Raw genomic sequence first — 14013 nt, forward strand, 5'->3', positions numbered from 1 at the left:
ATAGACCGCTTGTTAGGTATGAAAACATCTGATCTGACAAACTCAGCGTTTCTCAATCTATTCCTGGTGGGAACCCCAGGGTGGAAGCACATTTTTGTTGTATGCCTTTACTATCACACCTGATACAACTAATCACCAAGGAGAGATAATGTTGGGCTAAAGCAAAGATGTGTACCCCCTGATGGGGGAATTCCTCAGAAATTATGGTTTGGTGACTAACCCTGGACGATGATGTGGACAGAACCAGAGGTGTGCAGTCCAGGCAGTGAAGGAACAGTCACCTCACACACGTACTCTCCTGCTGTGTCATAGGTGGCATCCTGCAGAAACAGCATGTGGCCTGTGCCAACCTGCTGCCCATTCTTCACACAGGAAATAAACTAATAAACTAGAAGTCCACAACTGAATAAGAACACATGATTAGCTACATTTGGCAAGCGACATGTTTATGTCAGTCTTATAACTGTGTTGCATTTAAAGCACTAAGTTGGTGCTTATTACAGGGTGTATTGTACCTTGAACCAGACAGTGAAGGTTTCCAGAGAAGACAGAGCGTTGCAGGTAGCAGTCAGACTCTCTCCTTTGAACATGATCTCTGAGTCTTTGGGCACCACCAGGGCTGGGTCCAGATCTGGAGAGAGAAACATGATGTGAAAAAGAAACATGGCTAAGTGACATGCTGGTGTGTGGTCCATGCAACCTTATTCCAATCAAATGTTTTCTTGATTTGAGTTACACCACTGCAAATCATAATATTTATCGACTGTGAAAAGGTTCACATCAATTAAATGATCATAGCCCTTTCCTGCAATCAAATTACCTAGTGGACTCATGGGTGGAATGTTATTAATATTTTTCATAATTTCATAATTAATAAACTTTCGTTTTTTTTATGCTGAAAATCCGGTGTTTCTATGTCCAACAGTTTTGTTATATTTCAGTGTTCAGTGATGTACAGTGCCAGTCAAAAGTTTGGACATGCCCACTCATTCGAGTTTTTTTTATTTTTTATTTTTTTTACTATTTTCTACATTGTAGAATAATAATGAAGACATCAAAACTATGAAATGACACATATGGAATCATGTAGTAATCCCCCAAAAAAGTGTTAAACAAATCAAAATATATTTTAGATTCTTTAAAGTAGCCACCCTTTGACTTGATGACAGCTTTGAACACGCTTGGCATTCTCTCAACCAGCTTCACCTGGAATGTTTTTCCAACAGTCTTGAAGGAGTTCCCACATATGCTGAGCACTTGTTGGCTGCTTTTCCTTCACTTTGCGGTACAACTCATCCCAAACCATCTCAACTGGGTTGAGGTCGGGTGATTGTGGAGGCCAGATCATCTGATGCATTACTCCATCACTCTCCTTCTTGGTAAAATACCCCTTACACAGGCTGGAGGTGTGTTGGGTCATTGTCCTGTTGAAAAACAAATGATAGTCCCACTAAACCCAAACCAGATGGGATGGCGTATCGCTGAAGAATGCTGTGGTAGCCTTGCTGGTTAAGTGTGCCTCGAATTCTATATACATCATAGACAGTGTCACCAGCAAAGCACCCCTACACCATCACACCTCCTCCTCCATGCTTCACGGTGGGAACCACACATGCAGAGATCATCCGTTCACTTAGAACCAAAAATCTAAAATTTGGACTCATCAGACCAAAGGACAGATTTCCACCGGTCTAATGTCCATTGCTCGTCTTTCTTGGCCCAAGCAAGTCTCTTATTATTATTGGTGTCCTTTAGTAGTGGTTTCTTTGCAGCAATTGGATGCAATTGGATCAGGCCATTGACTGACCTTCATGTCTTAAAGTAATGATGGACTGTTGTTTCTCTTTGCTCTGTTCTTGCCATGATATGGACTTGGTATTTTACCAAATAGGCCTATCTTCTGTATACCACCCCTACCTTGTAACAACACAACTGATAGGCTCAAACGCATTAAGGAGGAAAGAAATTCCACAAATTAACTTTTAACAAGGCACACCTGTTAATTGAAATGCATTCCAGGTGACTACCTCATGAAGCTGGTTGAGAGAATGCCAAGAGTGTGCAAAGCTGTCATCAAGGCTACTTTGGCTACTTTTTTTTTTTTTTTGCATTTTCCAATTAACAACATTCAAGACAAACGTGAAAAGATATTAGACAACAATAGGACAAAGTGACAGTAACAGATGAGCGTAACAAAGAAAGAAAAAATAAAACAAATTATAATTATATATACAAACATACAATAAAAAAATATATATAATGAGACATTGGATCATATGGTCACCTGCCGTAGGCTACATATTATACGTTACGTGTGAAACATTATATAAGGATAATATAGAGATTAATTCAATGTGATGTGGGGGGAGATTCTCCATATAGTCAATAAAAGGTTGCCAAATTCTGTAAAATGTATTTAACTTATTCCTCAAGCGGTAAGTCATTTTCTCCAGTGGGATACAACTATTAACTTCTGATAGCCACATTGCAATTGGCAGGGGGAAATCCAATTTCCATTTCAAGGTGATACTGTCACGCCCTGGCCTTATTATTCTTTGTTTTCTTTATTATTTTAGTTAGGTCAGGGTGTGACATGGGGAATGTTTATGTTTTGTTGTTTTGGGTGTTTATTTGGTAAAGGGGTTAATGGGTGTAGTGTATGGTTTTGTGTTGAGTGTAGATGTTTAGCATTGTCTATGGTGGTTAGTATTCTAGGAGAGTCTATGGTTACCTGAATGAGTTCCCAATTAGAGACAGCTGATTTCGGTTGTCTCTGATTGGGAGCCTTATTTAGGGTAGCCATAGACTCTCATTGGTTGTGGGTAATTGTCTATGTCAGAACGTTTGTAGCCTGTCTGTCTATGCACAACGTTTGTAGCTTCACGGTCGTTTTGTTGTTTTGTTTGTTTGTAATAGTGTTTTTTCGTTCCATGTTCATCTTCGTTCGTTTCATTAAAAGAGAAGATGTATTCTTATCCAGCTGCGCCTTGGTCCTCATTCTCTCCAGTACACGATCGTGACAGAATTACCCACCATCGGACCAAGCAGCGGAAAACAAGGCAACAGGACCTACCCATAAAGGATTTCTGGACATGGGAGGAGATACTGGATGGTAAGGGGCCGTGGGATCAACCTGGAGAATATCGCCTCCCTCGTGAAGAGCTGGAGGCAGCGAAAGCCGAGAGGAGGCGATATGAGGAGGCAGCACGGAGACAAGGCTGGAAGGCCGTGAGTACAACCCAAAAATTTCTTGGGGGGGGCCTTAAAGGGAGTGTGGCGAAGTCAGGTAGGAAACCTGCGCCTACTCCCTGTACTTACGTGGAGAGCGAGAGTACGGGCAGACACCGTGTTACGCAGTAGAGCGCACGGTGTCTCCTGTACGCGTGCATAGCCCGGTTCGGTACATTGCAGCTCCACGTATCGGCCGGGCTAGACTGAGCGTTGAGCCATATGTCATGAAGCCGGCCCAACGCATCTGGTCACCAGTGCGTCTCCTCGGGCCGGCGTACATGGCACCAGCCTTACGCATGGTGTCCCCGGTTCGCCTACATAGGCCGGTGCGGGTTATTCCACCTCCCCGTACTGGTCAGGCGACGGGGAGCATAGAACCAGGTAAGGTTGGGCAGGCTCGGCGTTCAAGGGAGCCAGTACGCCTGCACGGTCCGGTATTTCCGGCGCCACCTCCCCGCCCCAACCCAGTACCACCAGTGCCTCCTCCACGCACTAGCTATATGGTGCGTGTCTCCAGCCCTTTACCACCAGTGTCTAAACCACGCACCAAGCCTCCTGTGTGTCCCCAGAGTCCTGTGCGTCCTGTTGCTGCTCCCCGCACTAGCCCTGAGATGCGTGTCCCCAGCCCGGTGCCACCAGTCCCGGCACCACGCGCCAGGCCTACAGTGCGCCTCAGCCGGCAGGAGTCTGCCGTCTGCACTGCAATGACTGAACTGCCTGTTTGCCAAGCTCCATCTGAGCCATCCGTCTCCCCAGCGCCATCTGAGCCATCCGTCTCCCCAGCGCCATCTGAGCCATCCGTCTGCAATGAGCCTGCAAAGCCGCCCGTCTGCAATGAGCCTGCAAAGCCGCCCGTCTGCCATGAGCCTGCAAAGCCGCCCGTCTGCCATGAGCCCACTGAGCCGTCCGCCAGACAGGAGCCGCTAGAGCCGCCAGCCAGACAGGAGCCGCTAGAGCCGTCCGTCAGACAGGATCTGCCAGAGCCGCCAACCAGACAGGATCTGCCAGAGCCGCCAACCAGACAGGATCTGCCAGAGCCGCCAACCAGACAGGATCTGCCAGAGCCGCCAACCAGACAGGAGCAGCCAGATCAGTCAGCCAGCCATGAGCAGTCAGATCCGTCAGCCAGCCATGAGCAGCCAGATCCGTCAGCTAGCCATGAGCAGCCAGATCCGTCAGCTAGCCATGAGCAGCCAGATCCGTCAGCCAGCCATGAGCAGCCAGATCCGTCAGCCAGCCATGAGCAGCCAGATCCGTCAGCTAGCCATGAGCAGCCAGATCCGTCAGCTAGCCATGAGCAGCCAGATCCGTCAGCTAGCCATGAGCAGCCAGATCCGTCAGCTAGCCATGAGCAGCCAGATCCGTCAGCCAGCCATGAGCAGCCAGATCCGTCAGCCAGCCATGAGCAGCCAGATCCGTCAGCCAGCCATGAGCAGCCAGATCCGTCAGCCAGCCATGAGCAGCCAGATCCGTCAGCCAGCCATGAGCAGCCAGATCCGTCAGCCAGCCATGAGCAGCCAGATCCGTTAGCCAGCCATGAGCAGCCAGATCTGTCAGCCAGCCATGGGCCGTCCCTCAGTCCGGAGCTGCAGTCCCTCAGTCCGGAGCTGCAGTCCCTCAGTCCGGAGCTGCAGTCCCTCAGTCCGGAGCTGCCATTACTCAGTCCGGAGCTGCCATTACTCAGTCCGGAGCTGCCCCTTACCCTGGTGCTGCCCCTTACCCTGGTACTGCCCCTGACCCTGGTACTGTCCCTGACCCTAGTACTGTCCCTGACCCTAGTACTGCCCCTGACCCTGGTACTGCCTCTTACCCTGGTACTGCCCCTTAGTCCGGAACTGCCCCTGAATGCAATGGGGTTAATGTGGAGGGGGGTCGTTTGGAGAAAGCCTAGGAGGTGGTTAGGTACTGTGGTGACGAGGGGACTACGACCAGAGCCGGAGCCGCCACCGTGGAGGGGAGCCCACCCAGACCCTCCCCTAGACTGTGTATGGTGCGCCCGGAGTTCGCGCCTCAAGGGGGGGGTTATGTCACGCCCTGGCCTTATTATTCTTTGTTTTCTTTATTATTTTAGTTAGGTCAGGGTGTGACATGGGGAATGTTTATGTTTTGTTGTTTTGGGTGTTTATTTGGTAAAGGGGTTAATGGGTGTAGTGTATGGTTTTGTGTTGAGTGTAGATGTTTAGCATTGTCTATGGTGGTTAGTATTCTAGGAGAGTCTATGGTTACCTGAATGAGTTCCCAATTAGAGACAGCTGATTTCGGTTGTCTCTGATTGGGAGCCTTATTTAGGGTAGCCATAGACTCTCATTGGTTGTGGGTAATTGTCTATGTCAGAACGTTTGTAGCCTGTCTGTCTATGCACAACGTTTGTAGCTTCACGGTCGTTTTGTTGTTTTGTTTGTTTGTAATAGTGTTTTTTCGTTCCATGTTCATCTTCGTTCGTTTCATTAAAAGAGAAGATGTATTCTTATCCAGCTGCGCCTTGGTCCTCATTCTCTCCAGTACACGATCGTGACAGATACATTTCTTGGCAATCACTAGCAATATTTCTGTTAGCTTTATAGTACGGCTTTGCCTAAGATTGGTGTTAGTAAAGTTGCCCAGTAGACAGACCTCCGGGTCTAAAGGGAATGCAACCCCATGAATTGAGGATATGGTATCGCATACCCCCTGCCAGAAACCGTGTAGTTTTGAACACTGCCAAGTGGAATGGAGGAATGTTCCTTCATCTGAGCCACATCTAAAACATAGGGAGGAGATATCAGGGTTGAACTTGCGCAGTCTAGATGGGGTGATATAGAGCTGATGGAGGAAATTAAACTGGATCAGTCTGTATCTGGAGTTCAATGTGGAAGTAACACCCTCCCTGCATAGGTCACTCCATAGACCCTCATCAAGATCAATACCCAGATCTTTTTCCCATCTAAGTCGGGGTTTATCTAGCCCAGGCAGTGTTAGTCCAGACATAAGAGCATCGTAAACACGGGAAATGGTCTGCGTGGCAGAGTTGTTCAATAGGTGATATCTTAGGTAGGTTCCATTGTCCCTTGAGAGACACCCTAATAAAGTTTTGTAGTTGTAGGTAGCTAAAGAAGTCCCTGTTAGGCAAGTGGTATTTCTGTTTCAGCTGATCAAAAGACATAAGAACTCCCTCCTCGTAACAATGTTCCAGAAGAGTGATCCCCTTATCAGACCATGGTCTAAAGTTACTATTCTGGAAAAACATAGGAATCAATCTATTGTTCCATAAAGGGGTTTTAGGGGAAAAGAATCCCCCTCGTCCGAACAGCTCATGCAGTTTGCACCATGCCAGGACAGAATGTATGATTAAAGGGTTGTCTGTGATGGTTTTTTATAGATTTTCTGTCCCATTTGTAAAACAATTCTGCCCCAGTGTCATCATTTACCTCAAGCTTTTCAATGTTCAACCATGAGGGAGAGGGACCCTTGTCAAACCTCTGAGCCAGAAACCTAGACTGTGCAGCCCAGTAGTACATTCTAAAATTGGGGAGGTTTAAGCCCCCTTGACTGTAATCCAGGGTCAGTTTATCCAGGCCAACCCTAGGGGTTTTGCCGTGCCAGATAAACCGTCTGGTCATCTTGTCGAGAGAGGAAAAGAATGCTGCGGGAACAGGGATAGGGAGAGATTGAAACAGATATAGAAATCTGGGCAGGACATTCATTTTAATTACATTGATTCTACCCAGTAGAGTGAGAGGTAAGTCCATCCATTTACAAAGGTCACCCTCCACCATTTGCAACAAACTGGCCAGATTGAGTTTATAGAGGTTGTTCAGGTTACCATCCACCATTATGCCCAAATATGTGAAGCCCATAGGCGACCATCTAAAAGGAAACTTGTGCTTGATGATATGATGGTCAAAGACAGACAACGGTAAGATTTCGCTTTTATCTAAATTGACTTTATATCAAGAGAAAGAACTATAACACTGTAGTAGGATCTGCAAGTGAGAGAGGGAGTGTTCTGGGTTTGTTAGAAATAAGATAAGGTCATCCGCAAAGAGTGATAATTTATGGGTATGGGGGCCCACCTCAAAGCCATGTATGTCAGGGCACGTTCTAATAGCCTCAGCCAATGGTTCGATGGCGAGGGCAAAGAGGTGGTGGCTAATTGGGCAACCTTGTCTGTTCCCCCTATAGAGAGGGAAAGAGGAGGAAGTAATCCCGTTGGTAGCAATCCTCGCTTTAGGAGATTTGTAGAGTGATTTTATCAAATTTACAAACAAGGTACCTAAACCAAACTTTTCCAAGACGCGAAAGAGGTATGGCCATTCAACCCTATCAAAGGCCTTTTCAGCGTCGAGGGAGACTGCGACACTAGGTATTTTGTTTTTGTTAGCAAGGTGAATTATATCAAAGAACCTTCTGAGATTATTGGAGGACAATCTATTAATTATGAAGCCAGTCTGATCTGGGTTGACCAACAGGGGAAGACATGACTCCAGTCTCTTAGATAGCATCTTGGTGACCAGTTTACAATCTGTGTTAAGGAGAAAGATTGGTCTATATGAGGCGCACTTTAGTGGATTTTTCCCTTTCTTGTGGATTACAGTAATCACTGCTTGAGAGAAAGACTCTGGAAAGCAGTTGTCTTCCCTGGCTTTTTTAAGTACCTCCATAAGGTAGGGGACCAACAGCTCCCTAAATTCTTTATAGAACTCTGGAGGGAAGCCATCCTCCCCAGGAGATTTATTAGAAGGTAAGGATTTAATGGCCTCCAACAATTCAGGAACTGAGAAGTGTTCACTCAGGCGCTCGCTGTCTTCCCCTGACAGGCATGGGAGGTTGAGAGAGGAGAGAAAGGAGTCGATCTCTGATAGATCATCGCTTGATTGGGAAGTGTAGAGGTCTTCATAGTATTTCTTAAAAGTATTATTAATTTCAGTAGGGTCGAAAGATATCTCATTAGTAAGAGTTTCTATAGCATTAATTGTCCTCTTACTTTTCTCTGCTTTCAGTTGCCATGCCAATACTTTGTGAGCTTTCTCTCCAAGCTCGTAATAACGCTGTTTTGATTTAGTGATGGCCCTCTCAGCTTGATATGTGTTCAGAATATTATATTTCAGTTTTTTATTTACCAAAAGCCTGTATAGATCTTTAGTCGGGCCTCTTTGGTAGGTTTTCTCTAGCTCTGAGATTTCAGATTGAAGGGCACTCAGTTCCGCACCGTGTTTTCTCTTCAGCCCTTTAGTATAGGAAATGATCTGTCCCCTCAGATAGGCCTTCAATGTGTCCCAAAGAATGAAACTGTCAGGAGCGGAGGGTTTGTTTGTCAAAGTGAAAATATTGATCTGCTCTTTGATGAATGCACAAAATTCAGGTTGCTTTAGGAGTGTAGAATTTAGTCTCCATCTATATGCTCCATTTACCTTGGTAGGAATGGAGATTGATAATACCAGGGGAGAATGGTCACTAAGCAATCTGGGGAGATACTCGACATCTAACACTCTATGAAACAGTTGTGTCGATATTAAAAAGTTATCTATGCGTGTGTGTGTCTTGTGTGGGTGTGAATAAAAAGAGTAGTCCCTATCCTGTGGGTGCAACTGTCTCCAGATGTCTAGTAAATTGAGATCTTTCATGAATGACATGGTGAGCTTGCTGGCTTTGGTAAGAAGTGAGGGTTTATCAGAGGACCTATCAAGAACTGTATCTAAACAAAAATTAAAATCTCCTCCAACCAGTAACCATCCTGGTGGTGCTGTTACTGTTACTTGTGCTCAATAGCTATTGCGGTCTCTAAAACAGATAAATGTAACAGGTTTATATAGAGTGCACTGCATGTGATATCATAAATGTTTTGTTTGTATATACAGTATGTTTACCATGCACTTAGTACCTGAAGGAAGACATTCTGAATAAACATATGGTCATCGAAGTTAGGAGCATAGATATTCAATAGGGTCCAAGACTCTGAAAACATATGCCCCTGCACCAAAACAAACCTGCCAGAGGGATCAGAGATGGTGTTGCTGACGCAGAAGGGGATGTGTCTACTTATCAAAACTGCAGTTCCTCTTGCTTTGGAGTTAAAAGAGGACGCAAAAACTTGTCCTACCCATTCCCTCTTCAATTTCTTGTGTTCACTGGCTGTAAGATGTGTTTCTTGTAAAAACACAATGTCAGCCTTTAATTTCTTAAGGTATGTATAGACTCTCTTCCTTTTAATCGGGCTGTTAAGACCTTTTACGTTGAATGTGACATATTTTAGTGGATTAAGCATAGTTGGGTTTCAAATATGTAACTGAATGGAAATCTATCATATGTAGATAGTTAGGAAATGTTTCAACTTTGGTTTGAACACAGAAGTGACCTATGTGTCTCTTTAGGAAGGAAACAATAAACATAGAAAAAAGGGGAAAAAAATAAAGAATCCCACCCACCCCGATTGTTAGACTAAAACCACAATCCCAACAATCAAACATGAATACACTTGTAGAGATACGTTGCTGCTCGCTTTCCATCTTGCTCTTACTAGCTAAACCTTGGCGTAAACTAAAACCTGCGAGCTCTCTAAATTGAAAACAAATGTTGTGAATAGACATTTATGGCTGAATATTTACTGCCCACGGTAAGGGCTGCTTGAGTCTCTTTTCGAAAGATTAACATAAATGAGGGGGAAAGCAGTGGGCCTAAACCCACTTATTTGCTTCGCCCAGTGATATGGACTAAACCAAAATATACTCTCCTGTAAATGTAATAGAACTCACCCCGGAAAGATACGGTTAGTTGAAAATGTACAAATCAATTATAGCGACCGGAGGATATCAGTGGTTCAGTCCGGATAAGAGAAAACAAACAAACTGCATCTTATCCCCCAAAGAGACCGTCCTGGCTCAGACGTTGCTCAGTTCTTTGAGAAAAGTGTACACTTCTCCCGGTGTATTGAAGAGATGGCTTCGGCCTTTGTACTGAACTTTCATCCGCGCAGGGTGGATGAGGTAGCCGATGATGTTCTTCTCCTTCAGTGCTTTGGCGGCAGGTCTGAACTGCTTGCGACGTCTTGCGAGATCCGCGCTCATATCCGGGAAAAGGCTGACCCTCTTGCCATCAATGGTTATGTCCCCTTTGGATCTTGCAAGTTGCAGTACCTTCTCTCTGTCTTGGAAACGGAAGAACCTGATCAGGACGGCCCGTGGGGGCTCATCTGGCCGGGGTTTCGGCGCTGATGTTCTGTGGGCGCGTTCGATTTCCAGTGGCTTGGTGAAGTTGATTGTGCCTAGGACATCCGGGATCCATTGAGTGAAGAAACGGACCGGGTCACGGCCCTCACTGTCCTCTTTCAATCCCACCACACGGATATTACTACGTCTGCTCTGGTTCTCCATCTGATCTACCTTGTTTTTGAGGTAGGCATTGTTCTTTTGCAGTTGTATCAAGACCTGGTCATGTCGAGCGATGGTGTCTTCAACTGTGCTAATGAGCAACTCTGCCTCAGTCGTTCTCAAAAGGAGATCATTCATGGAGGATTTCAGGTCGTCAATGGAAGAATGGAGTTCAGCCGTTCTCTTATCGATTTTCATAGAAAGACCTTTGTTACCATCCTGAATTTCCCGGAGGAGAGTAGCCAGCATGTCGGCAGGCTCGCAAGAGGCCCGAGAGCAACAGTCTGGAACTGTCGTTTGAGTTATGAGGGCTAATGCTAATCTTGCTAGCGTTATCGTTATCTTGGGAATCAACAATGTTTTGGTCGTCCTTCTTGCCTCTCGGTCGGCCATCCATGGCTCTTTGGGAAGGTAAGTACTTGACAATTTATCAGCCGATGTTAGAATATTGTTTCAACGTTGTTATTTAGGTAATAATAGAATAACTTTGAAGAGCTCGGTTTGTCAACGTCTGCTCAGCTCCGCGGCATCACGTGCTCCCTACTTTGAAGAATATCAAATGTATACTATATTTTGATTTGTTTAACACTTTTTTGGTTACTACTTGATTCCATATGAGTTATTTCATAGTTTTGATGTCTTCACTATTATTCTACAATGCAGGAAATAGTAAAAAGAAAGAACAACGTTTGAATGAGTAGGTGTGTCCAAACCTTTGACTGGTACTGTATATAAAGTGTAATATTGGGATGCAAACTCTAAATTAAATACATTTCAGCTCTATATCTGACATGGTACAGTTGTCTTCTTTTTTGTAAGCCCATAAGGTGTATACTTTTGTTTCAAAGTAGATTTGTTTAAGACTACCAAGAAACACTCTGTGTCACCCTGATTTAGCCCACTGCAATAAAAGGTTAATGAGTAATTAAGTGATGCAGTGACAGTGAGTGAGTGGAAGACAATAGCAGAGCTGTCTATCTTGGTAATCAAATTATCGATGGTGTGAAACTCATTAGTATCAATCTCAGAGAAATTCAACCACTCCCAGTCCAAACCAAAATAGCATAAATACATGTGTGTGCATGCACATGTTTCAGTGTGTGCGTGTGTTAGCTAACTCACAGTGGACAATGAGCTGCATGTCTCCCATGACCTCTTCGTAAGTGTCCAGATCCAGAGAGCGGCACTGGTAGACCCCGCTGTCCCCACGCGTCACCTCTCTCAGCACCAATGTGTCATCGCTGGCCTCCAACGCTGTCTCCTGCTCCTGAGAGGGGACAACATCAGGTTTACACTGTCATATTACAGGATCTACATTTAGGCTAATAAATCTTTGATTTTGGGATGAACTATCCCTTTAAGTCACACCCAAACAACAGCTGAATTAGTCTGGTTACTCTGAGCTACATAAACTCTTTAACATGTTCCTGTGACCATCTAAATGACCAAACCATGCCTCTATCCACATCCCAGTCTTGAGACCCAACAGGGTAACCCCCCAAATGTGTTGTTGTGGTCAAATGAACACACGGGAATGAGAACTATTCCATCCTGAGAATGTTGATCTCCAGTCAGCCACAGACCTTGAAAGGGTCCAAAGATTTATCCCAGAGCCACAGGGTCAGACATGATGCGATCCCGTTCACAAGGCATACACTTCTACTCCAAGGCCTGAGTCTGCATATAAAAAAACCTTCACAGAAAAGAGGGCCATTCTTACTTGTTCTCGGTTGAACGTGAAGGGCGGTGGGGGGTTGCCATCGCCTTGGCAACGGATCTCCACAGTATCCCCCTCTTTGACCAGGCCCTGGGGGGATTCCTTCCACAGCTCAACAACGGTTGTGGGGTCTGCGGGACAAAACCCATAAATCAACGTGGCTATGCAATGCCTGGTGAAGTCACTAGGCTAATCCGCTTTACAAGCCAGTCATTTACAACAGCAGAGTTTGTGTTTTGTCATTGCTGTCATGGTATGCAAAATTGGTTCAAACAACACTAGATATATTGAGAAAATATTGTGGCCTAAATTGAAGAGCGCCAAAGATGGGTGGGGTTGGGTTACATTAGTTGGCCTACTACTTTGACAGCCCAGAAGCTGTTGACTTGTTTGAGGTAGGCTGATATCATTTCATAGGCTTTAACTTAGGTGTTGTAGAGAGAAACATCAATGACCACTCTACTAGTTTCATGGTAGGGACTTTCAAAAAAAAAATTAGAGAGCACCATTAACACACTGAAGTAGCATTAGCTCTAGTTAGCATTACATTCAATTGATAATTTTTTATTTAACCTTTATTTAACTAGGCAAGTCAGTTAAGAACAAATTCTTATTTACAATGATGTGCCTTGTTCAGGGGCAGAACGACAGATTTTTACCTTGTCAGCTCAGGGATTTAATCGAGCAACCTTTCGGTTACTGGCCCAACGCTCTAACCACTAGGTTACCTGCTGCCCGAATGCATGCTGAGTCAGCATAAGTTGTGTGGTTAGAAATAGCATGCCTGGGGTATAAGATATGGAGTTAGTTGGGTCCTTACAGTGCACAGTGATGTTGATGCCCTTGGACTCAGCCGTCCTCACAGCTCCTGGGACGTAGTAGCTGACCTCACAGGAGAACAGGACATCCTTGTCCTCTTTGGCAACTTTATATTGCAGCTCACTCTGAACTGTGTAGAAGCCATTGGACTCACGGGTCACCAGAATTACCACGTTGATCTCTGGGAGGGGTGAGAAAACACTGATTTAGCTACCATTACAGGCTGGTAGATAGAGGATATCCGGAAACAATTCTTCATGTAACGACAACATGTAGTATTTCAGTGACAGTTGTGAGTATCACCACATGGAGTCAAAACAAGATAATTGCTTGACTAGTTCTTCTCCAATAGTCCATTAGTGAGAGTGGCAGTGAAGATGTTAAAACTGCTCTAAGATCTGTTCTCTTGTATTGGTATTCCTGCTACTTACGGCCATGTGTTGGGGTCAGTGGGCTGATGCCACGGTACCAGGTGATGTTGGGTCTGGGGAAGCCATTCCTTGCCTCACACGATGCAATCTGTACACACACAGAGAATAAGATTGCTTGTTCAATGGTGCTTTCATGGACTGAGAGCTAAAGTGAGATGTACTCAAGTGGACTGCCTACCCTTGATGGCAGCTCGTTGGTCACAGAGATTCCAGCATGGACACCTTCAATTACTGGGGCCATTGGAGGATCTGGAATAAAATATAAAATGGCATTATCAATGCAAACAAGCATTCTATCAATAACCACTGAAACACATGGTAATGGGCAGAGCATGTACTCATACTGTATGTGCTGTAACCAAATCCTCTATCATTGGGATAACAAGAAATTGACACAGACAGATGAGTTGGGGCTCCTGTGTGGCTTTCAACGCCAGGGTTGAGGGTTCAATTCCCAAAGAGGACAAGT

The 14013-nt window shown here is 45.1% G+C and overlaps 1 protein-coding gene across 3 annotated transcripts in view; it reads right to left on the bottom strand.

Annotated features, from left to right (window-relative positions):
- Nucleotides 1-14013, bottom strand: part of LOC129868386 (cell surface glycoprotein MUC18-like) — a 96946-nt gene that overhangs the window by 8219 nt on the left and 74714 nt on the right. For all 3 annotated transcript variants that reach the window (XM_055942325.1, XM_055942323.1, XM_055942324.1), the window contains exons 4-10: nucleotides 13723-13793; nucleotides 13545-13632; nucleotides 13115-13294; nucleotides 12298-12425; nucleotides 11700-11844; nucleotides 516-631; nucleotides 221-362 (exon numbers count right to left, since the gene is read on the bottom strand). In XM_055942325.1, the coding sequence (XP_055798300.1) occupies nucleotides 221-362; nucleotides 516-631; nucleotides 11700-11844; nucleotides 12298-12425; nucleotides 13115-13294; nucleotides 13545-13632; nucleotides 13723-13793 (870 nt within the window). The remainder of the gene's footprint in view (nucleotides 1-220; nucleotides 363-515; nucleotides 632-11699; nucleotides 11845-12297; nucleotides 12426-13114; nucleotides 13295-13544; nucleotides 13633-13722; nucleotides 13794-14013) is intronic.

This window comes from Salvelinus fontinalis, chromosome 13, assembly GCF_029448725.1.
Source record: "Salvelinus fontinalis isolate EN_2023a chromosome 13, ASM2944872v1, whole genome shotgun sequence".
In the NCBI taxonomy this organism is placed as follows: domain Eukaryota; kingdom Metazoa; phylum Chordata; class Actinopteri; order Salmoniformes; family Salmonidae; genus Salvelinus; species Salvelinus fontinalis.